Source organism: Aphelocoma coerulescens, chromosome 3, assembly GCF_041296385.1.
Source record: "Aphelocoma coerulescens isolate FSJ_1873_10779 chromosome 3, UR_Acoe_1.0, whole genome shotgun sequence".
NCBI lineage: Eukaryota > Metazoa > Chordata > Aves > Passeriformes > Corvidae > Aphelocoma > Aphelocoma coerulescens.
In genome coordinates this window covers 118,890,982-118,918,535 of record NC_091016.1, presented here as the reverse complement: position 1 = coordinate 118,918,535, position 27,554 = coordinate 118,890,982, and the positions used below count along the sequence as shown (strand labels likewise).

The 27,554-nt window shown below is 43.4% G+C and overlaps 1 protein-coding gene across 5 annotated transcripts in view; it reads right to left on the bottom strand.

Moving 5' to 3' along the window:
* EVA1A (eva-1 homolog A, regulator of programmed cell death) overlaps positions 1-27,554 on the bottom strand; it is a 147,879-nt gene that overhangs the window by 83,727 nt on the left and 36,598 nt on the right. For all 5 annotated transcript variants that reach the window (XM_069011718.1, XM_069011719.1, XM_069011720.1 and 2 more), the window contains one exon: positions 21,610-21,753. In XM_069011718.1, the coding sequence (XP_068867819.1) occupies positions 21,610-21,753 (144 nt within the window). The remainder of the gene's footprint in view (positions 1-21,609; positions 21,754-27,554) is intronic.

Below are 27,554 nucleotides of genomic sequence, written 5' to 3'. Positions count from 1 at the left end.
TTCTGTTGTCTTGCCTAAGACCTATTGAAATGAGGAACAGCACATCTCAGACAATTTGTTGAAATCACTTCAAGTCTCTGAGTGATGTTAATGATCAGTGACCGAGGGTGGAGTGCAGTGAGGTGAATGGCAGATGAATGGCAGATGACAGCATCCACCTTAACAGAGAACTTATATCTGAGCACTTCCATGGACTCTCAATACACCTCATCACATCTTACTCTTTACCTGACTTACCTTCATCACTCCTCTGCAAAGTACCCTCATATTTCATTTATTAAATGCAGAGGTGAAAAAAAGAGGGAATACCTGACCTGTCTAAGGTCACCCAGATCTGTCCAAGCCTCCAGGACTGGTTCAGACAGAGACCTCACTCGCACTTTCGGAGCTGCAGACAAATCTTATGGGTGCTTGGTCCTTAAGGATGCACTCAGAGCTCTGCTGCTCCAGCCCCCATGACACCAGACACTGCAAAACCTGTCATGAGCTGGCAGAATAGTTAGGGCATAAGTACCAGTGTCAGATTTTGTGAAGGTGCTTCAGGTTTGGTGCATGTGCTGTAGGAGCTGCCAAATTTAAAGAGACTCAAGAAGAGTTTTGCAGAAGTATTCACAGAGACAGCCTGTCTCCACATGTCTATCAATAATGCTCAAGTGTCAACACTTCCAGGCTTGGATCTGAAGATGCCTTCACTTGCTATAGGTTTGCTAATGGCCATTATCTGGTTCATAAATGGGGAAAGTCAGGAACACAACAATAAAACAATTCTTCTCCAGTAACTCAGATCAGAGCTGGAATATAAAAAAAAAAAAAAAAAAAAAAAAAAATCCTGGCTCAAGTATCCTGTATTATCTACAAAGTGATTGAACTGCTGCTCTCAGAGTTTTCTCTTTCATTCCTTTTCCATCACTCCCACTTCTCTCCCATTGCCAACCATGTCTCTAATTGCCATTTTCCTTCCTGTAGTCTTTTCCACTGTTCTTATCCCAGCAATGATCCCTTCCTCCCAGTTCTGCTGCTTTGCTGCAGGTCTTTCCAAATGCCATTGCATCAGGCCATCTCTGTGGGACCAGAGCCACTTCTCTGGAGGGGAACATGCAGCTGTTGGTGTCTGGAAAGCAGCCAGAGGACCCCACACTCCTCCTAGCTACGCTGCAGCATAAGAGTCAGCAAAGAGCAGTAAGAGGCCTTGGCTGCCTGTTCAATACCTGGAAGCATCCCCTAGTCACTGGAAAAGGGATCTGAAGGAGGAAGGTTGCTCCCCCTGGCCTCAACCAAATGATATTTCATCCAGCATGATGGAGATGTTGACAGAAGTGTCTGTGTGTCATCACAGATGAGAGATTTTTGGCAGGTAGAGATGTGCCTCCACCAGTCACATCCACTCCAGCAAGAGGCAGGACATTATCAGAGGCTCCTGCTCGCCCACAGCCAGAGGTGAATGCACAGCATTCCAGCCTGCTCATAAAAAGGGCTGTCAGGGTGGGCAGAGGGAGGGCACAGGCAGGACAGCCAGCTCCCCTTCTTATGTGTAAGGAATCAGGGTTAGAATTGGCTATTAGGGCATTGCTGCTTTGATTTGAGCACATTGGGGTTTGAAAGTGTACAGTTTTCATGTTAACTTGTTTTGGAACTCAGGAGGAACGGTTGGACTTGCTGTTTGGGAGCATCTCACTGACCTGCTCCTTGGGTCTATTAATCCATTGTGTCCTTCTCCAGTGCATCTCTCCCAGGATATACTTCATTAGTTCAACCCAACTACACACAGTTTGCTCTCAGAACACTCAAAGGCCAAATAAAGGGACTAGTATGGCATGCAGCCACGGGAAAGGGGTTTGAGCAGAGCACAGGTACTCTCCAGGCCTGCCTTCCCAAGCAGCGTGTCTCCAAGTGATGGAATGCAATGCTATCAAATATCATGACAGAAAGCACAAATATATAAAACATGAGGGTGCCTCTTAAAAATAAATGTTGCTCCATGATCTTTTTCCCAGGAGAAGGACGTTTCCAGAGTGCTGGCTCTCTGCGTGTGGTATCACATATTGCATGGTCTGTTCCCTATAAGCTCTCAACATATGCTACGAATCTGCCTCTGCACTACAAGTATTCTAAATCAGATGCTTATGCCTCCTTCTGATCTTTTGCAGTCACATGTACGTACATTGGATTTTGCCACAGGCTATCCATCATTCCTTCCTTTCCAGCATCTGAAACGCATGACCTGCAATTTGGTTTTATGTGTGTTTTACTGCAGTTTCCATATAATCACACAGGAAACTTTAATTCTCACCTTATGAGCCCAAGGCTGCAGTTCTAATCCTTGTCTCTCAGAAGTGTCATGACTGTATGTCTGGTCACCAACATTCTGTATTTCCCACAAATGAAGGAAAAATCAGACTCAATTGCAATCAAAGCCTTACCTCTCACAATCAGTTGTTTACCTGCATCATTTTTCACCCTCTACCCCAAAGTAATATTTAAAGCCCTTAGGCATTGCCACCCTCTGCCTCTGAGTCTCCTCATTTCAGCTGTGGACTAAGCACTGTGTTGCTGCATGAGGTGGACATTTTCCATCACCACAGGACAGACAGCTCTGCTAAGGCATCCATCACCCTCTAATGACCCAGATTTCCTGCAGGCATCAAGGGAAAGCTGCCTCATCCACTGTAGACCTGTCATGTCTCAAGATTGTGACTTGCCCTCTCATTCCTCCCTCTCCTCCCTTTCTACTCATTCACCAGGAATTCACCATGCCCATCCCCTTCCCCATCCCAGACTGGAAGTGGCTGACAGCTGGTTGGCATCATCCACCTTCCAACTGCAGCTTTTTAAGGCCATAAGAAGGAAAAGGGGCTGTAGGTCACCCCAGCCCCCGGCTTACCCCAACCCCTTACCAGCTGTACAAACCCTCTTGCCTCAAGGACTGACATAATTTGGCACAGCATTCACCAGAACAGTGCTGTCTGTACACATGCATGTACAACACCTCACCAAGTGATCCTGATCCCAGAAGGGCTCATGCACCACCCTCTGACATCATGTTGTATGTGCCTCATCCCCTGCAATGACACATCTCTGTTTACAGTCAGAGGGGGGATTCTAGCACTAATTTGTCCTTGTTGGTTGAGTGAAAGAAGATGGAGGATTTTTTAGCTCTCTGGAAAGGGGCTAACTGGGAAGGGGGGACAGGGAAATGGTCTGGCAAGATACCTGTCCTGTGCATGAAGCAGATGGCACAGAGGCATCAGAGAAGCCCTGTAAACAACCAGTTAAGCTTTAGTCACAAGCCCTTTCATCTGCTTCAAATATAGGCTCTACCACCTTCCAGCTGGGGCTGGAAAACATCAGGTCTGCTCTGCCTGCAGGGCTTTGTGAGTTTGTATGTTCTGAACTCCTGCCAGGAGTAACTTTGGTGCTGGAGGGATCAATGCTGGGCTCTGTGCAACGCATCCATAATGCAGTGACTTATGCATGGAGGAGGGAAGCTGGGGAAATTCCCTCCCACTATAAACTGTTTCTTGGCTCTTTGCATTAGTTGTCAGCCCTTGGGAATATATTTTCCTCTATTCCCACTTTTCTGTGGTCTGCATTATCATTTGCTAAATATTAGTGTGTGCTATTTATCATGAGGTCCACAACCCTTGTCCACTCCAGGGAGTTTGCAACTAAGTCACAGCAATAAATTTTCTGATATTCTATGGGCTTTACAGCACTAAGAGGCACACAGCTGAAATCATTATCTCAGAGCCTTCAACCCCTAATCTCACAGTGAAACACTCATCACCAAAGGCAGGGAGGATGCACACGAACGCAGGTTGTTTATACTCACAGCAGATTCAGATTCAGGCTCCAAGTCTGCTTACCAATAATGATGATTACTTCAGCTCCTCTGGTTTTATAACATGTTTGAAATGTTCAGGGAAACCACATTCTCTGCAACTCTCTTTCAGCAGCATGTTTGGTTCATAAGAGCTGCTGGGCTAGCAAAGGAAAGGATGTGTTTGTGGACTGGGGATCTGTTGTAATAATATCATGGTGACCAAAATGAGCACCATGGTCTACAATTACTGCTGTCCCCCTATGTTTATTGCAGAACAGAGTCACCCAAGACCTGACTCAAAACCTGTTGACTCCACTGAAAGTATTTTGCAGCAGGTCTTAGGAACTGCTTGGACAAGACATCATCTCTTACTTGCTCTGCCCACTGTGTTCAGCAATAGCTGTTATCTAAGAAGGGATTCAAACCTTGACTAGAAAGGTTTCTTCAATATCTCCATATTTTGGATCCCAAAGCCCTTTCATAGTCATTCTTGGTTAATGACTAGAAATGTTCCAGCTTCTCTTGGCTATAGGATCTGATCCCAAGACCCTTCAAAGCAAACCAGAGTTCAGACTGAACTGGGAATATTTCATGAAGATTTGGAAGGGTAATTAAAGAAATAAATTAAATGCTACTAGAATGTACATGTCCAAAGGAAACACTGGTCTGAGGAGTCTGTATTTTTCCAAGTTATCAAATTAGCCCAGGTTGGTTTCCACCACCAATCTAAATAATGAGGGATGTGGTCCAACCTCTTTTCCTTCCAAGTCGGCTGAGAAATCACGGACAAGGTCATTAGTATGAGAGAAGAGACATCCTCCTGCTCTGAATGTCCCAGACAGAGGTACATGGAACAGCTGCTCCTCTCTCAGACTTGAGCAGCCAGGTGGCTGTGTCCTGTGCACGGAGGGAACAACAGGCATTAGCTGGTTTTGCTTTGCCAACCTTATGGCAACAAAAACAAGAGAAAGAACTGGACAAAAATATTTGAGAACAGCCTAAGAACAAAAAATAGGACAATTTCCCCTGCAGTGCCAGGGCACAGCCCTCTCCTCTGTTCCTCTCTTGCTCTCTCACTGTAAGGGGAGGCAAGTTCAGGGTTCACTGGCCATTCCCTAGCCAATGCCAGACTCACTCTCCAACATACAAGGGCCAGACAGTTTCAATACATCCCCTGTATTTTTTTTGCAGCCCCATAGCCCTTTCTGGCAGTAAAGCTGTGTTGATCTGGAGCAGGGATGTTTTTTAGCATGCCAGACTCATGAATGCCATAGCCTTTTATCCCAGAAAGACTGAAGAATAAACAAAGAGGGACTGCAAGAATAATGATCAATAAAACTCTTTGATCTGAACTTCAAATCCAGGATATATCTGTATTAATAAACTAAAGGGCTCAAGCACTGGCTTGGAATTGTACACAGGTTGTAACTAATAAAATTTCCAGAGATGTTTTGGTCTGTTCTCCACCCTGGCATGGCCTAGGAGACAGCACAGCCAGGGACTTAGCAGCTTGTTTGAGTATAGAGAGCTCCTCTATTCAAATGTGAGCCATGCCTTGCCACTTGCCTTTAGGTCCAGGGAACATTTTTATTGTACGAGTGTAGCCCATGGGGACTCTCTCCAAAACACAGTTACATCTCCAAACTGGCTGCCCAGAATAAGGGATGCCTGGCAGGTCACATCTGCCTCCTTGATGTGTTCAGACTCGTTCCCTGCCCCCTCTGCTGCCTGAGAGACACCAAGTGCACAGAGGATGCTGGGAGCTGCAAGGCAGGGGGACTCACCCCGGCACAGGGATTTCCGACCAGTAGGAACCAAACCAACACCAGTAACTCCCAGAACACTTCCATGGGGCAGGGACAGTGGGGTGGCCAAGCATGGCATGATGCAAGACTGGCTGATGGTGCTAATGGGTTTGGGGCCAGCTGGAAAAGGCTCTAATTAGGCTGTATTGGCTTTTGCCAAGATCAGGGCTGGGTAGTTCCTGTAGAGTCTCACAGACCACACGGTCTAGTTGGAAGCTCCATGCACTAAACACTGCTTAGAATGGAGAGTTTCCCTGTGTTACTGGAGGTGTTCACTTCACTGGAGGGGCCTAGTCCCTTCCTCAGGTGACACAGGTTGTCCAAGCAAGCAACTCCTTGCAGGCGTGGCTGCAGCATGTCCTTCAAACCAGGCAGAACCTCCCCTGCAGAGCTGGGCACACAGCCTGGCTGGGCAGTCAGAAAGCAGGAGGGATGTGGAGGTGCCCATGGATCTGCTGGTGTCACCCCAGCTGCTTCCATGTGGTCAAACACCACACAGAGCTGGTGAAACTGGATCTGCAGGAGCATTCTCCCTGATACAGTGCATAAACCCCACCCCACTATGGGACAAGTTATCATTCTTGTGTTGGTTCAAGGCATTTCTGGTTGAGAATTGTCATGTTTTCAGTGTTACAAGCTCTAGCCCTACAGCAAATTCCTGCTTCTGAGTTGGGTAACTTCCACTAAAACAAAGGATTGGGAAAGGTTTTCTTTTTTCACTGAGTGGGAAAAGGAAATGTACTCCAGAAAGACATGGATTCCTTTGATGTCTCAAAATAGAGAAGAGGTTCTTTGCTTTTCTGTGCCATAAGAAGAACACCATTGCTGTGTCCATTTTTGAGATCCATTGTTTTCAAAGATGAGTAAAAACAAGAAATAAATAGCAACACGCCTCTCTCCTGCATTCTTGCTGTCCTCCACAGGGACAGCTGCCAGAGCAAGGAAACTATATTAAGACCACTGCATCCCTCAGACAAAGATAAACCCTTCCCAAGGTTTCATCTTTGCACAGTGACAAGAATCTGGGAAGTCAACATGTAACTGTCCACATGGGCATTCTGTATGTGAGATCTCATTATTGTCAGCACTGGTCCAAGAATAATTCAGCTGGTCAAATACCCATGATCCAGTTAAATATGACTGTTGAGAGCTTTTGAAAGGCCCTAGGCTGAAACATCAAAGACAGATTGTGCAAATATTAGGCAGGATCTATAAATAAACCAAATTGTCTAAAATATCACTTTATGTGTATATATGGGCAACTGAGCCCTACATATCTAGTCAGTACAAAAACAAATTTCCTTGGCTACAGCAAGAGCTGTGGAACCTCTGGGCAACTATATTCAGAATCAGAATCAAAACCTGAATCCCATCCTGCAAAACTGGGTTCAAACCCACTGAAGGCTAAGAACTCTTCAGAAGATCTGTTATTTACACAAAGCAGATATTATTTAACTATATACTAATTTTCTACTTTTCTGGTAATAAGATGTGAAACTGTCAAAGACTAATAAGTTGGAAAAAAAAAGAAATTATTTGATGCATTTTAGTCAAATTGTAATCAATAGTGTGCTTGAAGTTAATTTAGACATCATGAGGTTTGAAGACTTAGGAAAGTAATGACAAATAGTTATTGAAAATAGAAAATTTTCTAGAAAACATACTCAAGATAAGAACTATCTGGCCTAACTTCAGATGTCAACAATGCAGATATTCACATTGTGTCCAGTCACCACGGGTTCCTTTAAAAATGAAAAAGAGAAACAAGCACTTGTAAGGGGTACCTGAGATAACTATTGAAAATGAGATAAACTGCAACCTAGAAATGCCTTTTTCTTTTCATATACTGACTACAAAGGGAGGCCAACATATCTAGTCCATATGTAGCTGATTATACCGTAGACAGCTACATCTGGTCAGCATTAGAGTGTGTTTAATAACATACCTGTTTGCAAATGCATTCCTATTCAGATCAATATGTCTGTGCAGTCAGATTCCAGCCTTCCACTTATACTCCAGGTTGCTAGTCCAAACCTTTAGTCTTGAACTTCAAAGTGGGTTGGACCCAGCTACACTGAGACTTACAACTCACTCAGTAAGGTCCCTCAGGAAAACACAGCTCTCCAAGCCAGGATGAGACCCCTGAGACACAGAGACACAGAATTCCCTTCAGGAAGTCTGCAGAGGAGCACTTGCAGAGAAACGGAGGGATCATTACAAGTCCCTCTACATAGGAAAATATTTTTGCCATAACCAAAATGTCAATGCTAATGGTTAAATACATTTCCTTGAATAAAATCTGCCCAAGACTCCAGGAAACACATTTACGAAGAGCGGTCGTGCCAGAAAGTAAAGCAGTTTGTATGATTTTGGGTTCAAGTGCCCCAAGCATGTAAGGAGCTGGTGAACCTTTTCTCGGTCTGGGACAGCTAAATCGTTTTTTTGTACCAGTCTGACTTGAGAGCCCAAAAGCCTGGCTCAGCCATGAGTGTGTCGGCATCCCGGGTGTGGGGCGCAGTTTCTTGGCCAGCTGCAAAGGGAAGGTAAGTCAGTCAGCCAGCCAGATCCATAAAGCAGCAGCTCACTCTGTTCTTAAGAGGCCTGCCTCCCCATCTGGAAATTAAATGCAGACATATGCATATGCCTAAGTGTTGCTTAAGAGAAAATCACTACCCTGACAACGCTGAATGTGAACAGGAAGGAAAGAAAAACAGAAAGTACAAACCAGTATCTGTGCCTTCCCCATTTAATTTTCTGTACCCTCAGATTTAATTAAGCATAACTTAAAGGACAAAGAATTATGAGGTGAGGAAGGAAAGAAAATCCATTTGTTTGTTAGTACAAGCTAAGAAATATCTGACAGAAAATTTACATTACACAGGTTCTAACTCCAATTTACTAGGTGGCTCGATCCTCCCAAAAGAGAGCCACAACATGGCACGGACATCCTATACTTCATTCTTCACTGATACCCCAGACATCTGCAGAAGGTTTTGATCTCTAATAGCACAGAGGAGAAAATTTGCCTTTCCTCTCTGTAGGAATCATGTACAGCTTTCACGCAGCAGAACCTTTGATCAATATGCAGCATGTTAAAAAATTTGTGTTAGTATATAACCCTGAGTTATATCCCTAATGATTTGATTTTTTTCACTGGGAAAAAAAGTAGACAGGAAGAGAATTTAATATTAGTTATTTTTCATAGTAATAAGAATTAAAACAATAAGAAACAACAACAACAAAAAGGTAAGATAAATGTGAGACAGTCATTGAATTCATGACTGAGTGAATTATCCTGACAGCAATGGACATGTCAGACAGGAGCTTAACACCTGATCGTTCCCAAGCTTCATGTCAATAAAGTTCAACAGCAACTGTAGGCACTGAAAGCAGAGACTACTCACATCTGTGTGATCATGTCTGCACTCGATGCATAAACCCAAACCCCATGGGCAGTGGGGAGGCTGCTGCTCTCTCCTGCCAGATGCTGAGCAAACAGCCCCAGGGCATGGGGTCTAACCACACCAGGCAGGGTGAAGCCCAGTGTCTGCCCAAAGAGCTGATGATTGATCAGGGTTAAGCTGAAAACCTCTCGCCATTAGGCCGGTGCCCCTCCCCTGGGCCGTGCTGACCACCGTGCCTGGGGAGGAGATGTAGTAGGGGGTTGCCCTTTTGTAAGCTGTTATTTTCTTTCTAATTCTTCATGGACCATTTTAAAATAGGCATTTCTTGTCCATTCCGAGAGGTATTTTTTTCTTCTAAAGAAAACACTTTGAGAGCTTCATCAAAGCTTGAAGGGAGTACATATGATCCAGGGACTAACTAGTGCAATCCCCTTTTACAGGTTGGTCCTTGATGCATACTCCCTGAGTGTCTGCAAGCTATGAGCATCCAGGCTGGGGCAACTTTTGACCCAAAACAGGTTTGCTGGACTCCAGATGGAGCTGCAATTTTCTGCCTTTCCCTGAGGCTTTGGCTTGAACCAAAATGGAGTGACACCCATTCAACAAAGAGACCTCCAAGACTCTGCCCTCCCTCCGTTGCTACTTCCCCTCAAGGCACCAACACCAAAGTCCATCTGCTGGGATTAACCAGCCTCCAGAGTCTTTACATGCAGCTGTGTGATGGCTTTCAAAGATAAGAGGTGGCCCGGGGTGGGCTCATGGGTTAGGAATTTAGTTAAATATCTTGGAAAGGGATCTAGTAGGATTTGCTTCGTTGTCTATATTATAGAGTATCAGTCATCCTTAAGACCCCAGGCCTGTGTGTCAGTAAAGCTGGAAACACAACCAGCCAGCAAAGGATCCTGATGCTGTTCCCCATGATCCTGTTTTCCCCATACAGAAATGCTTCCCTACTCTGACATTCAGAAATTCCTACATTCTTTGGCTCAGTTCACCTAAATGAGGGATAATAAGTGAAATACTTGGAACTGAAACTCCAGAGAGTCAGCTTTTCTTCCTGGGTAATGATGCTGTTCCCGCTTGATGCTAAAACAAACTCATGGCTAATATATGGCAAAGAGATTTTAAGTCTCTGCTGGCCCCCAGAGGGAAAATAATCATAAGCCTGCTCAGTGTTTGTTAAAAGGTACAGGTAATTGTGGAGAAGAGCAACAAAAAGACAATTGAGTGGCTGGGCAGGTTGATTTATGAGGAAAGATTAAAGGAGCTGAACATGAATGGCTTAGCTAAACAGTGACTAAAAGAGGACATGAAAAGTAGCCACTGTCAACAGTATTTGAAGTGTCTGTCTGAAGGGGCATTAACTGTTTGGGTGTGGATATTTTGAATAAATGGCGGTCTTGAAAAGGAGGTTGGAAATGCAAGTGCCACATGAATGTTAAGGAAAGTTTCCTGAAGAAGAAGACTTCCACGGCAATCTCCTCCCCACTGTAAAGTGGAGTGCCCCCCAGAAGTTCATCTGTGCTGAGCAGACATTACCTAAGGAACTTCTGGGAGGTGTCTACTCTTAAATGCCTCACTGGCATCCCCATCTCTAAGCACCAGTGCAGAGACAACCAGACACTGTAAAAGCCCACTCCAAAACTTCCATACAAACAGAAGATAAAACATCCATGCCTCGGGCCTCAGAGATCAAGCAGAAATGAAAGAAAATCTCCAATGTGAGGGGGAAGAGTGATCCTCTGGGATTCTCCCATACTACTGAAGGATGAAATAGGGTGGGGTTTGTTCACAGGTAGTGAGAAGACTCATAAATATCAGCATCTACACCCAACATTACTTGGCCTCTCCCAAACAAGATCTTGAACTGGAGTAAGGGAAATGCTCTTTAGTGATACTAAAGAGACCCGGGTTGGTCATCATTCAGCTGTTATAAAGCACATAACTCACATAAGACACAGCAGCCTCCTCCCTGCCTAGTCCACACAGGACTAGTGGCTTGACCATGGAGAGCCAGACCTCAGGTTCAAAACAGCAATAAATTAGAAATTAACTTGCCATATCCTACTGCTTTCTTTTCATTTCATATAATCAAAAATTGCACAGGAAATACTGCATGGTGAGAATTCCACCTGGAGAGCAATGCATGTATCTACTCATCTAACAAAGCCAGCACAGAATATACATTGATAAGAGAGTTGATAGTTCTTCGGTTCAGCTGGCATGACACAAACCCCTGTGTAAATGCTGTTTCCACACCCAAAATCAGACTAACACTTTCTCCAAAGTTTGGCTGATCCTGCCTATGCAACATCACTCATAGCAGAAAACGCTTCTTAGCAAGTGAGTGCATTGCACAACAATCCTTGCTGAGGCCTGTAGGTGTGGTAACACTCACAGAACCATTAGTGCACTTCCCAGCAACCAAATTACACATTTGGTCATAGAATCATAGGATCATTTAGGTTGGAGAAGACTCTAAGATCATTGAGTTCAACCATTAAGCCGGACAAGTTCATCAGTAAACTACATCCCTCAAATGTACTCATGCCCATGTAGCTCTCATCAAAGGGCTATAGACACCCCTGAGTGCCTATTGTATCGATTTTCTATTACAACAACATCTCACAAACCTCAGCTGTACCAAGAGACACCACCACAGAGGTCATGTATATTTGCATCTTTGGTGACTTTCAAAAAATTGCAATTTTTTTCTTCTCTCCGTCCTGGTCGTCTAATTCTCTTTTCATGGTGTGGCAGGGCATATCACCCCTCTCCCCACCACAGGTGGCTGGTGCAGATCAGAGAGATAACCCAGGTGGGCAAGGCCCAGTGGGTATCATCTCCTGGTGCCAAGAGGTCTGCCAGCTTAACAGATGTGGGAGGAGATAAAAAATGTATGTGACCAAAAGGCCTGTTTTTACACTATAAAAGTATTACAGTTTATCACAGAGGCAGAAGTCTCTTACAAACTCCTTGGGAAGGTGCAAGACAATTTCTTCCTGAAGCTTGGATGCAACTTCGTGGTTACTTTTCTGGAAATTGAGGGAAATGATTTCGATGTGTGCCCCTTCAACAATTTGGTGCTAAGAAACATTGGATCCTAAGTTGTATTATCTCTTCACTAGCAGTAAAATTAATAGGTACCTTTAACCCCACGTGTAATACTAGTTGTCTCTTTTTGTCTTACTCCTTTGTAGTAGTAGTCTGTTTTAAGTCTTATGTCTGTTAGTTTTGTGTCTATTAAATAAATAATTCATTCTATAATAGTCTGAATCCTCCATTATTAAAGAACTTATAAATGAGAGTGGGTCTTGGGGTGCCGACCACCTCAATAAAGTGACTGCCTGCTGCCAGAGGCCTGGGCAAAAGGCAGGGACTTATTTAAACCCACATGATCCATTCATAACAATGGTCAGGAACAAATTTTCCAAATTTTCATTTTCCAAATCCCAGAGTATTTCCTGTTTGTTTCACATTAATGTGGAGAGAGAGCAGCTAGAAACCAGCAGGGCAGTGGTAGGTGCACAGCAGAGAAATGTGCACGTGCTGGCAGAAAGGCACCAACTGTGAATCCTTCTATAAAGGGTGCAAGGAAATGTCATTGTCTTGATATGTTTTAAAAAAGGAAAGGCAAATATATATAAATGCAAATATATCTTAATCGGTCATGGTGTCAAACGCTCCCTTTAAATTTAATCTAACGAGTGTTTCACTGAGCTGTCAGCAATCTCCAGAAGCCTCCAGGCACTAATGAGTGAGCATCAAGGTGTCAATGCTTCTGGCATTAACCTCAATTAGGAGGAGTTCGGGTGAGCACTGAATCAAGGGTCAGCCATTCATTGCTGAGACATTCCTCTGGCTGCAGCCTGCAGTCTCCTGCTTGAAAAGGGCTGGCAGACTGGCTGCCAACCTCCTCACCGGTAAAGAAGTCTCATACCTGCCAACATTACTGTTAATTACTATATTTGAAATCTGCACAGGTCTCAACAGGAATGGAGGCACAATAGTAACCCCATTTATGAGGCTGTTCAAATGAAGTTCCCAGGTAAAAAAAAATAATCTGTGGTATTAAAATTATAAGCAGCTAACACTTACTCATGGTCAGAGTTTTTGTTAGATCATTAAGGGCATCGATATGGCAAAGGATAGGAAGTCTGTACAGCAGGGTTAAGCTTGCAGAAAAAAAAAAATCACCACATAGATAACCCATGTAGCTTTAATTCTGCTCCACTTCTCTCTCTACAGAGCTCCTCAAAGATTTCCTTTAGACTTATGACATCCAGATGTCACCTTGCTCAATCATTCTCAGGTAGATCTGCTTTACTGGGGTGAAATCATGGATGGTTCACAAATGATTTTGAGGCTGTACCCTTCCCATTCAAGCGTGGAGGTCTCAGAACCACCAGACAAAACCCCCCAGATCCACCCCAGGCCTGAAATCCTTTCTCTAGATTGAAGATTGCTGTTCAGCCTCAAGGACATGTGCATATTTATGCCAGAGGAAATCATTCAGTGAGAAAATCTGTTTAGTAACCTTGAAGTTGTGTCAGCCACCATAAAATATTGGTTATATTACAGTTTACTATTACAGTTATTACAGTAGAAACTCCAGGTCCATTATAAAACATTTCCTAAACTTCTAAAATTATAAAATATATGAATAATACCAGAATGAAAAACAAAAGTCCCACCTGCCTCCTTCCCATCACCATTCCACTATGACAGACTGACCACCCTTCCCTGCAGTCTTCTCCTGTGACTTTTAGGCCATAGTCCTTACCAACTAAAACAAAACAAAACAAAACAATACAAAACATAGAGATAAAAGGAATAAAGGTCTCAGGTGCACACACCTTATGAACAGTGGAGGTCAGGGGTTGCAGAGCACTTCAGCTAACTCTTTATGGGACTTTTTCCATAGCAGAAGGTCTATATGTCTCCCAGAGTTGAAGGACCACAGCAGCAGGCTTGCAAACCCTGCCTAATTGTAAGGTAGCACTTGTCTTACAGATCATTCTGCTTAGGATCATCATAAAAAGTATCCTTTGGACTCCCTCTGTGCTTCCTTCAGCCCCATCTTCCTTCCTCCCCATCCCCAAGGCAATGATTTTTATCTCCAAGCCTGTTTCTTCTCTGCAGGAATCAAAGGGTTTTTAAGCCTTTCCCTTGAGGTGACAGCATTACCTCTTCCTCCTCCACCTGAGATGCAGAGCTCTTCTTCCTCAGAATATTTATTTGCCCTAATCTGTGTCAGACACAGGCTCATTCTGCTCTGGAAATGAAGAGTTGCTGTGTCTGAGCCAGCCAGGCAAGGCGTGTTTGGAGTCTCCTGGGTTGATTCATATCAAGCGACAGTGAGCTGTACAGTAAGCAAAGACAAACAGGAGCAGCACAATGACAGCTTTCAATTACCTGATTTACCAAGCTTCATCTTAAAACTAATGAGGCTGTTTGTGTCATGTTTCACATCCCAGTGCAATCACCAATGTTAGACATAAACAGCTCTTTGTCCCTGTACCATGTCCCTCCTTGGTGCAGGGTGGCAGAGCTGCTATTGCGTGTTATGAGCAGGTACCTCCAAGCCCATTAGTAAAGCACGTGCCCCATTCACTTCAGCACTGGCCAGCAAAAGAGATGGCATCTTGCCTTTACCCTCAGGTAATCCATGAACTCCAACAGATCCATGCCATGTATCCAAATTATGATGACTGAGGGGTTTCCTCTTTGCTTCTCTCTGAGGTCCAGGAAACTGCACCCACAAAAATTGTTAAGTCATCATCAAAGGTGATAAAATCACAGCCTCAGAAGTCAGAAAATGTCAGCCTTGACCTATCTGGTCACCCATCACAGTGCAGTCTTTAGTTACACCGCCACTGCTTTTTTAACAGGTTCTGTGGAATGTTACTAATTCTGAATGCGAGGTCTGAGTTTCTGAAAGGACAACAAGCTCCTTGCTTTTCCTTCACCTGGATGGAAATGGGCAGAAGTCTGGAAGCAGGTTCAACAAGTCCATTTGCTTGCAGAAACTGGTGATGTAACAGATATCACATCACCAATGAAAATCTACTCTGCCCCCTCTCCCATACCACCAGCTGCAGTCCTTGACAGTTTAGAACAAATCTGACCTTGAGAACAAAAGTCCAAAATGAGAACAACCAGACAAACAAAGAAGTCAGCAAATATACTGACCCCATCCTAGCTCCTGGAAACATTTAGGGAATTAATAAAGATGAAATGCAGAAAATGGACCTCAATTCCAATGCAAAACCAATTAATAGGAAAATCCCTCTCCAAACCCAAGTGTAGAGATTGATATAACCTTGAGCTGAGGTGCAAGACACCAAGCTGCTATTTGAGAACTTTTTCAGCAATAACACTCATGGCTAGAGGTAATTCCTTAGGAACTTAAACAAACATCCTGTTCCTCTCTACTTGGATAAATCTATAAGAATGGGAGATCTGTCAAACAGTGGGAGTGGAAACCAATAAATATAAGTAGAAAACACTGGTATTGTCATTACGTGGCAGTGATAATTTTGACCAAAATAAGCATTTGCATAAGAACATTGTGGTTGAAAGCACCTCCCCGGATTATAGAACCATGGAATCACAGAATAGTTTGAGTAGGAAGGGACCTTAAAGTTCATCTAGTTCCAGCCCTCCCCCACCATGGGCAGGGACATCTTCTGCTAGAGCAGGTTGCTCAAATCCCCATCCAACCTGGCCTCGAACACTTCCAGGGACGGGTGGATGTAGATGTAGATATCTGCATTGGAGAGGCTCTACATGTAGATAACAGTATATCAGCTAAGCACCAGGAGCCCCTTTACAGTCAGGACAGGAGAACTGTCACTTCAAATATGCAGTTCATCTCTTTCAGGCACTTACTTTGGGATGAGATGATTTGTGCCTCAAAAGCAGCTGCTTTTCCACATTACCTGTAAAAGGAATTTTTCTCAGATGGGAATGTCTGCACTATAAATCTCTATGGCTTATATGTCTACACTTGGTCAGATGATTCCCACTTCATGAATTTTTCAATATTTGTAGTCATTACATGAGGACGGGATAGCTTTTTAAAAAATACTCTGTAGCTTGAAGAGAAGCATAGGCTTGATGCAAAAATTACTGGATAAACTTCTATTAACTTAGGAAAATAAGACAAATGATTTGAATAGATGTCCTATCTCTGAACTCAGTGTCCTGACAATGAAAGTAGCCACATGAAATTGTATCATATCATTATTCTGTTCTTTATATATTTGGTAGGTCAAACCTATGTGGCCATGAATTTCAAATCTACATGTCTGTGAGTTCTGTTTCACAGCATTATACAAGAAGCCCAGTTAAACAAACATTATCAGACATTATACATTCAGTGGAACATCCCTAGAGCTAGACTGCCTACAATGTTTATTTGTTTGTAAACAGCAATTTTGTTTCAACTTTTGAAGAAAGAAAGTCTGCATCACATATTCTGCATCTGTCTTTCTCTAGCAAGACCCTGCCTGCATTGCCCTGTTTCAAAAGGGTGTAAAAGGCTTTTGTTTTTTCTTGGAAATCTGGAATTGCTTCTCTTCTATTTTTTCATATCTTGGAATTGAGTTTTATCGCAACAGAAAGCACTTTTGCAGTGATAAAAATACATTTTCTACATTCATGAATTCATAAATTTTAAGAGCAAAAGGAACCATTACATTCATCCAGCCTGAGGCATTGATAGATTTACTGCACAGGAGCTAATGGACCAGAGCACAGTCCCTTTGAGATGACAGGAGAGAATTTGTGCAGCTTTTTTGCCTCCCTCCTCATCATTGTCATCATGAGGGCAACCACCTCAGAGCTGCCTTGTTTAACACAGACCCTGCCTCTACTCCAACTTGAAAGAACATTTATTTAAACACAACATTTTAGAGAAAGCCAGGCTGCTTTCCCAAGCACTCAGAGAAAGCAAAGGTCAGCACACCCCCATCACCCCAGAGCACCTCAGCCACCTCTCCTTGACCCCGTTTGGTCTCCCAGCAGCACCAGACACCCCAAAGCAACAGTAGCTGCTGTCCCTGTGCTCAGGCTTTGTTCTTTACCTGCACAGTTCTCTCGTTGGGATGTGAAGCACTTGGCCCCTGGGACTCAGCTTATTGCCTCATAAAGCAGGATGGCAGGATTATTAATGTGGCAGAACTGCAGGATTTTCCAAGCAATTTATGAGTTACCATGGCAGTTCATTAGCTCTCAGCCCAATGACTCCTTCCTGGTGAGCATGAATCAAGCAGGAGGCATGCACACATCTAAACATACGACAGATATTCACATCAAAAACACATCCAAGGCCATATTTCCTCCATTTTGTTCAGCACGTGTCCAACCGCAGCACTAAAATGTCACCAGTTATCAGGACTGATAACCAACCCACTGAAACACATCCAGACACAAAGGAATTCACAATCCCCATCCTTTTATTTTATTCTCATCAAGCCATTTCTGATGGATGCCTGCATTTAAAGAACAGCAGGTCCTTAGCAGAGGATTTACATTTGCAGCCTCCATGGACTGCACAGGAGGCAGGTCTGGCACTGGGGAATAGTGGACACTCTGAATGGCTACCTTGAGTTTCAGCGCTCAGAATAAGGTTTCACTTTAAACACAGACAAGCCCCTCATCCCCACTCAAGGAAGGATTTGGGGAAATATTTAACTTTCATGGTAATTATCCATAGGTCTTAAAATAAAGCACACAATTCAACGCTTCCTTGAGTCCAAGTGGCACTGTGTGCGTGAAAAAATTCCACAGGTTTTCGTGCAGTGCTGAGCTAGGACTTCAGCACAGGCCAAAAAAACAAGTCTAGCAAGCTAGAGAGTAAAGAGATATAGAGAAATAAAGGGAGCCTTTGATGTTACTAACCGGACAATTAAGAAAATGAAAAGATCATGAGCACAGTAAGTTTTATCAGTAAGTACAAAATCACTATCAAGCTACTCACAAATATTACAGTGTTTTATACCTAAGAAAGACAGAGAGAAAGAGAGATGCTTAGGGGGAAAGGAAACAAGGAAAGAAAGACTTCTAGTAAGTCTTTTTTGCATTCTTTTTCTCAGTAGCATTAATGCTTTTTTATTTTCTTTTCTCCTCTAAGATTTTCAGGGTACTTTAAAGAAAAGGCAGAGCTAAAATTTTTTTATCTGCCTCTATTACAGCTGCCACACTCAGAACTCAACCTCACCATGCCTTATATGCTTCCCAGAATTAACTTGCCTTTTCCTTTTTTGAAAAAGTAATTAATGTATTTATTAGTGCAGTAATGTGACCCACATACTGGAAAATCCCACCTTCCACACCATTCCATTAGCTAAATCTGGCTTTGGGCCAAAATTTCGTATTTTAGCTCCTGCCAAGATTCAGGTTTGGAATGTTTTTTGTTGGAGGATTTTTCATCTGTTTCCTTGGCTGGGCTAATGGGACCCTAATGCAGTCAAGAGATCTCTATCACACCAGGCTGCTGGGTACTTGTTTGCTTCAATCATCTCATACATACACACGAGCTGGTGGCATTTCCCTCTCAGCTATGGGATGCCAATAGGTCTTGAACCCACGATGCAAAGGGGTATCGTTTGTTAATGAGAACTGCTGACTTGAGACATTCCCACTGGCTGGAGTAATTACAAACAATATTTTAAAAATATACAGCTGTGCAAAAAGTTAGATAACACCTTTATTTAATAACAGATTCATCATCACAATCGTGTGTGTCTGGAGGAATTCTCACGTCCAATAAAAAATGGAGGCTAGAGGAATGAACCTCCAAAAAATATGGCTATGGCTTAAAGAAAGCAAAGCTGTTGCTTCATCCATTCATCTCTTGGAGATCTGGAATAGGGCCCAGCTCCTGCTGTCAGGCTAGAGAAGAACAGTGTGGACATGATGACCTGAGAGACCTTGAAGACATTCTCCTGCCAGGACTGGGAGATAAGACACCTCACCAGCTCTTCACTAGGCATTGGTCTACACAACCACCAGCCTGTCACGAAGTCCATCTCAGTTTTGATTTCTGCAAACAACTCATGAGCTTTCAGTTAATAATACCTTTTGTCACCTCATAACTTACTTCCTCTGCAGATTTTTCTTTCATGAATTGCTATCAGAAGAAGACATATTGGTCTCTTTCCAGTCCTTCCCATGCTTTAGCGCCAAAAGCAGACCTCAGCTGCTCTGTCCCCATAGTTACTGAAGTTCTTCACGTGTAAAATGTCTGCATGAAGACTCTTCCACCCACATGCCCACATGAATCACTGTTCTCACTCTCACCACCTCTTCCAAAGCAGCACAGCAGGTCGGTAACACTGGCCAGGGATGCATGGCAGTTTTTCTCACAGGTAAGACCAGTGACACATGGCAGGACATTTCTGACACAGTCTGGCAGACAGGGAGTGACAGAGAGGAGCAGACTGATGGCACTGCCTGATCTCAGAGAGTGATGGGGTCACTTATTTGAAGCAGCAACAAAAAGGGTTGAAGTGATGCTGAGAGAAGCCCATTTGTACACCCATCACATTTCCCAAGCTATGCCAGGGTCACTGCATCTTTCACTGCTCTCCAGGAAACAGCAGCAAGGGACAACTTGTTTCCAAGTGCAAGAGGTGGGAAACGGACATGTATTGGGATACAGGCCACAGGGAACTGTCCATTTGTCACAGCCTGTCCCCTTTCACTCCCACAGGTTCAGTGAAAGTAGGAGAGCACTATACCAGGAGCCATAATGTGTGCAGCTTTATGGAAACCTGAAACAAAGAGACAGCCAGCAGGAGGTTTTCTACATGGCTATCATCTCTAGGCCATAAGAATATCAAATTGTTTGGTTTTATCACTTCTAAAAGAATTCCAGGACATAGTTCTGTCTGGCACAAGCACATGGAACTGGAATTTGATTTCTTGTTTATTTCATTTTCACATTTTGAAGGACTTTGCTCGTTGAGGCGAGAAATATGTGTCTGTTGATCACAAAATCCAGCTCAGAGACATGTCTGAGATCATGGTTTTGAAAAGGAGCCATGGCCACCTTCAAAGGATGAGGCAGATTTTACCCATGGAAAAGCAAAACATGCCATTTTGTGCTCCCAAGCGTGACTCATTTCCTGATGCAGTTAGGCTTAGACCAGAGAGTTAAGGTCAGATTAAGAAATCATTAGTGCCTTTTGTAGTGGACTTTGAGACCAGGACCAGAATGCCAGAATAAGGCTGTGGAGGCCTTTGAAGGAGAAATCCTCTTGGAAATACATAATGGGGATCTGTTTGTTTTCCCTGGATTTTTGACGGATGGAGCTCCTGTTTTTCCTGCTACATTGCCTTCATTTCTGTCAAATCCCCATGAGGATAAGCTTCTCTCCAGTCTTTTTATGAGAAAAGTGATATAAAAACATCACCTTCCTGACTAGAAAATTCACAGGGCTTTGCATGGATAGCCTTGCTACTTTTTGCCACATCCCTTCGAACAAAACCCAACCCTCCTGCCACTCCAGCCAAATGAAACAAGAGCCAGACAAGCTGAGAGCCTGATGCTCCTGCATCAACGTCTCTGCTCCTCAGGGCACTGCACATCCACCATGCTATAGCCACTACCCAAAATGCTATAGTGACTCCATCTCAAATGCTTTCTGTCACACTCAGCATCCTGCAGTTACCCACGCAGAGTGACCCACAGAACCATTGTTGTCTGAGGGCACAGAGAGCTTCTCCTTTACTACATGTCCTGCTGTCTGCTCAGCACATTCAGTACAGCACCAAAAATTTCCACTTCTAGATGGATGCAGAAAGGAACACAGAGAGAAAGAGAGACTGAGCTAAGCCTAGCAACAACTATGTCAGCAAAACTCTGAAGGAAATATTTTTAAATATGTCAGCTACAAATGACCAAAATGTCATCACAGTAAGAAGACAGATGTTGTTTTCATACTACAGGACTTAGTCAGGAACAATTTTTCCTCTGTTGCAAAATAAGATGACTACTCAGGTAAGAGCACAGTGTCTGCTCAATGCTATGACTTAAGCTCCCAACTGAGAGCTCCAACTGTTTATTTATTTTTTTGTAAATAACAGTATTTTGTTAGAAAAATTGTTGCAATGTTTACCTGAAGATTTTGGGAGTGATTTCCTATTAACGCAGTGGATGAGTACGGATTGGTAATCACCTGGTTCTATGGTACAAAATGAAATAAATACAGAACAAAGTAATAAGGATCCTACTGATAACCACAGCTTTGCTGCAGGATGCCAACATTCATCGTGTAAACATCCACTGAGCAGATTAACCTCACCACCCAATTTTCCTGCCTTGAAGAAGCACTGAATGGGTTAATAAAATGCCACTTCCACATTTTTTGCTTTTTTCCATCAAGCCAATGAGTACAAAAAGCGACAGAATTAAACCACTCTGGTGATCCAAAGCTTTTGCATGTTGACCAAATAAGAATCATCACGTGCCACCACATTGAACAGCTTTTTAAATCTTCTTGTTGTCCGCACACCACTGTTCAACAAACATAGACCCCAGTGAGAGTTAAAGTAAGAGAATTTTGTAACTTACCACAGGTGTAGATGACATTGAGATGCTTTTGGATGCCTGGGTAACAAGGATCTCCAAATTCATAGGTGCTGGCATATATGCTGCAGCTTCTTTTCCCATGACAGCGCTTGATCATGAGCTGGAGAGCAGTAGCTGACTGACACTCTAAAAGGGAAAAACAATACCTATCCATGAATATTTGTCCATTCACAACAGAAATTGCCTAAAAATAATTTACCAGTTGCAGACTGTGAGAGCATATTTCCATATTTCAAAGTCTTTGTGTTTACATGGGAAGGTGTATCTGAGTCTAACACACCTCTAATAAATCGAAAGAATACTGAAGAATCAGAAACCCCCATACATCCATAGAAAGAAGTCTGAGAATAAAAGATATTTCATCTTTGTAACAACCACAAGAGGTGTCTCAAATCCCCCTCTCTGGCCCCTGCCGAAGACAAAGGTGATCAATGTCCCTGTCTGCTCTTACGTGTAAAAATTATATGATCATCTACCATATAAGTAGAAATACTGTTTTAATCACATTTATTCCATGCAAGTAGAAACACTTCTCATATCAGAAATTTAGAATATGGGAAGTTCCAAAAGCAACTGTTTTCCCAAGTATTTTTCTCTACCAGGTGGTTTTGCCTGTTTTCTTACCTGGGTGGGAACAATTTGCACAGATAAGGTCTTGAGCTTTTAAATGCAAGACTGACAGTTTGCTTTCACTGTCCAGCCAGGACCAAGCTCAGGGGGAAACTGGCAAGCAGACATTTTTTCAACATTGAATTGTTACTAAAAGGAACAGGACAGCTACAGAGAACGGAATACAAACCCCTTTAGGTCACTAATCAGGAGGCAGGGAGAGGGAAAATGGACCTCAAAAGGTATTGAGTGCTAGAACCAGCATAACAATAAAAGCCATGAGAGACACAAGAAAACCACAGAAAACCAAGCCTGGAGGGTAACATGTCTTTTTCTCAAATCAAAGGCAGCATTTTATTTCACATGATGCAAATGACTAAAGAAGGCTCCATGCGAACATTTTCATACTGAACCATCCAAGCTTCCTTAGGGGATTTTCTGATCCAATGAGTGTCAGAGGTTCCAGTGGAAACATCTGGCATGCAGCAATCCTAATTCTTTGTCTTTTTGCGAATGTCCAGTTAGAGAAAGTCATCAAATCTGAGCGCTGCAGAGGATTTCATGGAGGGTGACTATTCTTTTCATTTGTTATTGTTCTCACACAAAACAGAGAACATCCTACAGCTGCCTGCTCGGGAGCCTCACCCTCTGGCACAGAACCATACTGTGTCCATGGTAGTGTGAGGAATTACCCATTACTGGTTCTGTGAGAGGCACAACAAGGCTTTTGCATCCTGCATCCCCAGAGATGGGCAGCCTTTGGGACATTCCTCATGTAAGAATATGTATGCAGAAACAAAGTACAGACTCTGCTTTCCACCTTAACATTTTGAATTGACTCTTCAGGTGCCAAAACTGTGGACTCATCACACTGAAAACACTTCTAAGAGTTTCATTTGTCATATACCCTCACACTAACATTGACAGCTTTTCTAGCCATCACTAGTCACATCCTGGTATTGATGGCCTCCTTCCTCCCATGCAGTTCTGAGCAGGCCATGGTCTCCATCCAAACTGACTTTAGTAGCATCTGTATCAGGAAACCAAAAGGGCTAAATTATGGACACACCTTTATTCCCTTTATTTAAGTGCTACCCTTTACCTTAGAATGATTTTGCCAACTAGCATTACTCCAAATAGGTAATACAGCCTGAGATATAACAGGGCTTGTCCTAATAGTCAGCTTGCAGTACTATGTGGTGGAGGGTTTAGTTGCATGGACATGAGGTCAGCCACCACAGGGCCAGGCAGCAGAGTCTCTCTCTCTGTATCCAATACAGACTAGCTGATGTGTCCATGGTAGGTGAGCACAATCCCAATGCTACCTTTATCAGGTAGTAGCTGCATTTATTTTCCCAGCCCTGTCCATGATACCCACTGAAAATAACAGGTCATACTGCCCAGAGAGAGCTGTGGGACCCTGCTCTAGACCCTTTACCAGCCCAGTGCAGATGTAGTTTGAGTTATAAGAGCCTCTTGCACGTAGCCCAACACACCCAGATTCTTCTAGGTAGTTCCATCTGCCAGAGAAGATCCTAACACTGCAGTCCTTTGTGGCATTTTAGCAGTGCCCAGATCCAGCCTGCACTGTTTGGGTGCACATTCAGTGGTAAAAGAAAACTTACCTGGAGTTTCTCTGGCCCTGAGGCCAGCTGTGATAGGACAACCCACTACCATGCTCTTAAACACTCTTACTCTCCAGATCAGAGTGATGATACCCAGTACTTGTCCTACAACCAACTTCAAACCATCCCTGGAACTGTTCAAGGCCAAGTTGGATGGGGCTTTGAGCAACCTGGTCTAGTGGAAGGTGTTCCTGCCCATGGTAGTGGGATTGGAACAAGATGGTCTTTAAGGACCCTTCCAACCAAAACCATTCCAGGATTCTATGATATTTTGGACTAGAAAAGAGTTGTCTGGGCCAAGGCAACAAACCATGTCATGGACCATGCTACAATTTCACAGTACAGACCTATTTCCAGTACCTGTGCCCCTGGTGCTACTCATTTACCTGTATACATGTAACCCTACATACTCAACTTCTTTGGGCACAGACCAGGCCCCATATTTACAGGTATCACCAGTGAAGTCCTCAGCTCTCCAATTGCCAGGCTGCTCCAGCTCAACCTATACCAGCCAAAATGAAGATCAGAAGGGCAGAAGGGACTCTCTATGCTTCAACTACAGGTGAAGATGAAAGCCCCTCACTTAGAAAGTAGGGCATCAAGATTTTAAAAGCCTCTTTTACATGGACTTTTTGCAAATCATAGGATAAAAAATATATCCAGGGAGAAACATCACCTGCTGGGACTGCAGCACATAAACCACCCAATAATTTAGCTGAAAGCAATATCTGGAGCCTATCCACTCCAACCTCCTGCCCAAACAACAGGCAGCTTTGATGTTACATCAGGTTGCTCAGGAATTCGCCCAGACAAGTTTTGAAAATCTCCACAGAGAAATATATCCCAAACTGCTTGGACACTTGATCCTGGGTTAAGCCCCTCTCCAGGTGAAGAATTTTTTCCTTGTATGTAATCAGGTTTCTATTGCTGCAACTCGTGTTCATTGCTTTTGGTGTTCATCTGATGTTTTCTTCTGAGCGTTTCCAGGAAGAATCTTCTGTAGAACCACCTATTCCTCAGTAAAAAACAGAAATAAGATCCCACCCTGAGCTTTCTCTTCTGGAGACTGAACAACCCCATGTCCCTCAGCATTCTCCCACATGCTGTCTGCTCTAGGCCCCTGACCAGCTTGGTGGAGTTTCACTGGACTTGCTCCGGTTTTTCAACATCTCTCTTTACTTGGAGAGCCCCAAACTGGACACTACAGTACTCCAGTTAAGCTGTAGCAACTGTTGTGCCCAATTTAGTACCACCTACAAGCTCTGTCCCATTATCCAGGTCATTACTGAAGATTTCAAGCAATCTGACTGCTTTTAAGTGGCTACCAGCATGACTTCAATAAAGCACAGTGGAGATCTCTTGTAGTACTCCATTTCTTTGGCTCTTGCTGCAAACAGTCACAATTTAGGCACATCTTACTGTTTTCCCTGACCTCCAGACCCTAATGAACACCAAAATCTGGTGAATGCAGGAATGGCAGAAAGTCATCTGAGGCACCCATGTTACAAGAGCCAGCTAAATTCTACTGACAACAGGCTCCCACATGGTAAATCCAAATACTCTTCCCATTTTCCCCATGGTAAGTCCCGAGCCATTTTCTTGGAAACAGTCATATTTTTCCAGCCCCCCCCCCCCCAAAAAAAAAGCAAATGGGATCTAGGCACAAATTCTCACCAAGTATTTGCTTCAAAGACTTCCTTTTGCTCACAATGAGGAATTTTCCCTGGTTTTGCCTCCACACAATTTCTGAGCAAAAATGCCTTGTGCTTTCCCATAAAGGCCAGGGCAAGCAGCCTGCAGTGTTTTGAGGGAGGACTGCGCCAACACTGAAATTAGCTTTGTCTCTGGTCTTGGATTTCTTGGTCTGTCAACAAGTTCATCCTCCACATAACACATTGAACTGGAAAATGTAAAAGCAGCAATCAAAACCTCAAAATGGGACCATGTTCCTTACACCCTTCAAAGGGTTTGTGATAAGGAGTTCAATTAGCTGGATGCCAAAATGTCATATTCAAGCATCTTTACTCCCTCACTAACGAGCACTGAAGATGTCAATAGTACATCTGAGAGGTGGCTGAGTGACAGATGAGGCTACAGCACCTTCATAAATCACAGTCACCACCATGTCATTCGGAGCTCTAGAGGGACAACATGATATCTTCTTGTACCCCTGTGTCTCAGGCTTATAAAAACACTGAACTTCACTCCTGTTGGATGTTATGAAGTGCACATAGGTAACTTAACTTCCAAGTGTAAATAACTCCTTGGGGAGCTCATTGAAGTGAGAGCTCCAATTATATTTGTACCTCTTCAGGAGGTGATTCCAGGTCAGAAGTCTTCCCCTCCAGGTGCCCATCCTCAGAGCTCAGAGAGGCAAGAAAACAGAGGGGTTTTATGCATAAATCATGCAGTTAGCCTGCCAAAAATATGCAGGGAAACCAAACCCAGCAATGTGGTGCAGCAGAGTTGGGCTCTGGTCCCCTTCAGCTGGCCAAATTCATTTTTTCCAGGTCTTCAGAAGTAGGAGACTAGACATGGCACTTATTGTACCAGATGTCATGCTCATTCAGGGTAACATTACAGTTGGCCTCAATGATCTTAGAGGTCTTTTCCAACCTTAATGATTTTATATTCTATGATCTCCTTTCTTCTGCTTCTTGTTTGCTTGCTAATGCAAATTCCAAATGTTTTATGAGATACCACCCTGGCACCAGTGACAAACAAGTGATCCCATGTGTCAGAGATGTGGGAAGGACGCTCACAAATGCCAACATCATATCACTAAGTCTGAGGTAAGTACTGCTAAGCAGAGCCAGGCCCCTGCTGAGAACCTCTTAAAGTCCACAAAGCTCAAATCCCATGGTAAGGCAATAAAAACTGCTTTAAGACCGCATAGATGATAGAGAGCCCTCTTGAAGAGGTTGAGCCAGAGCTACCCTTGGCTTTCATTAGTCCTGGATTGCTTCAGTAGACTGCCAGAGAGCAAATACGATCCTGGCTATGGTGAAATTTTCACATGTGAAAGTGTTTAAAGGTATCAGCTATGCTTTTTGAATAAGGTATTTTCAGCTAAAGTTGGGGCTGGGGAGGGAGTAGAATCAGCTCACTTTATTCTCTTTACCTCTGGCCCCACTTTCTAGAAGTTGCACGTCCCTCCAGCCTTGCCCCTGGTACAAGGTGAATTCCCTTTCCCAGGATCACTTCACGCATGCAGACCACTGGCCAGTTGGATTTCTCAATAAGCCCTCAGTGGGTAATTCATCTTACCAGCTGCATTTTGTATGATATGAGTCCTTGATCTACTCCATCAGCCCAGCTTCTGTCAGAGTGAAAACCCAAATGAGGGCAACAGAGCCATGATGGAGGATTTTACCAGCTGCAGCTTGCAGACAGCATTGGCTTCAAAACTGGAATTGGTCTCGGTGATGTAATGTCCATATCATCAAGCTCACCACAATGAATGGATTTTAGTCAGTCTAAGGCTGCTTCCCAGCATGACTATTTCTTTATTACCTCTTTCTGGTGAAAAAAAAAATAAAAATAAACTGGAGCCAATGCCTATTAATCATATCCTTAATTTTGGTTACTCAGTGTTACTTGTTTTTCTCCAGTAAGGGTGACACATCCAAATCTGAAATCTGAGCCATACATCCCTGCTTTTGATGGAAAAACCTATCTGGGTTTGAAAGAATG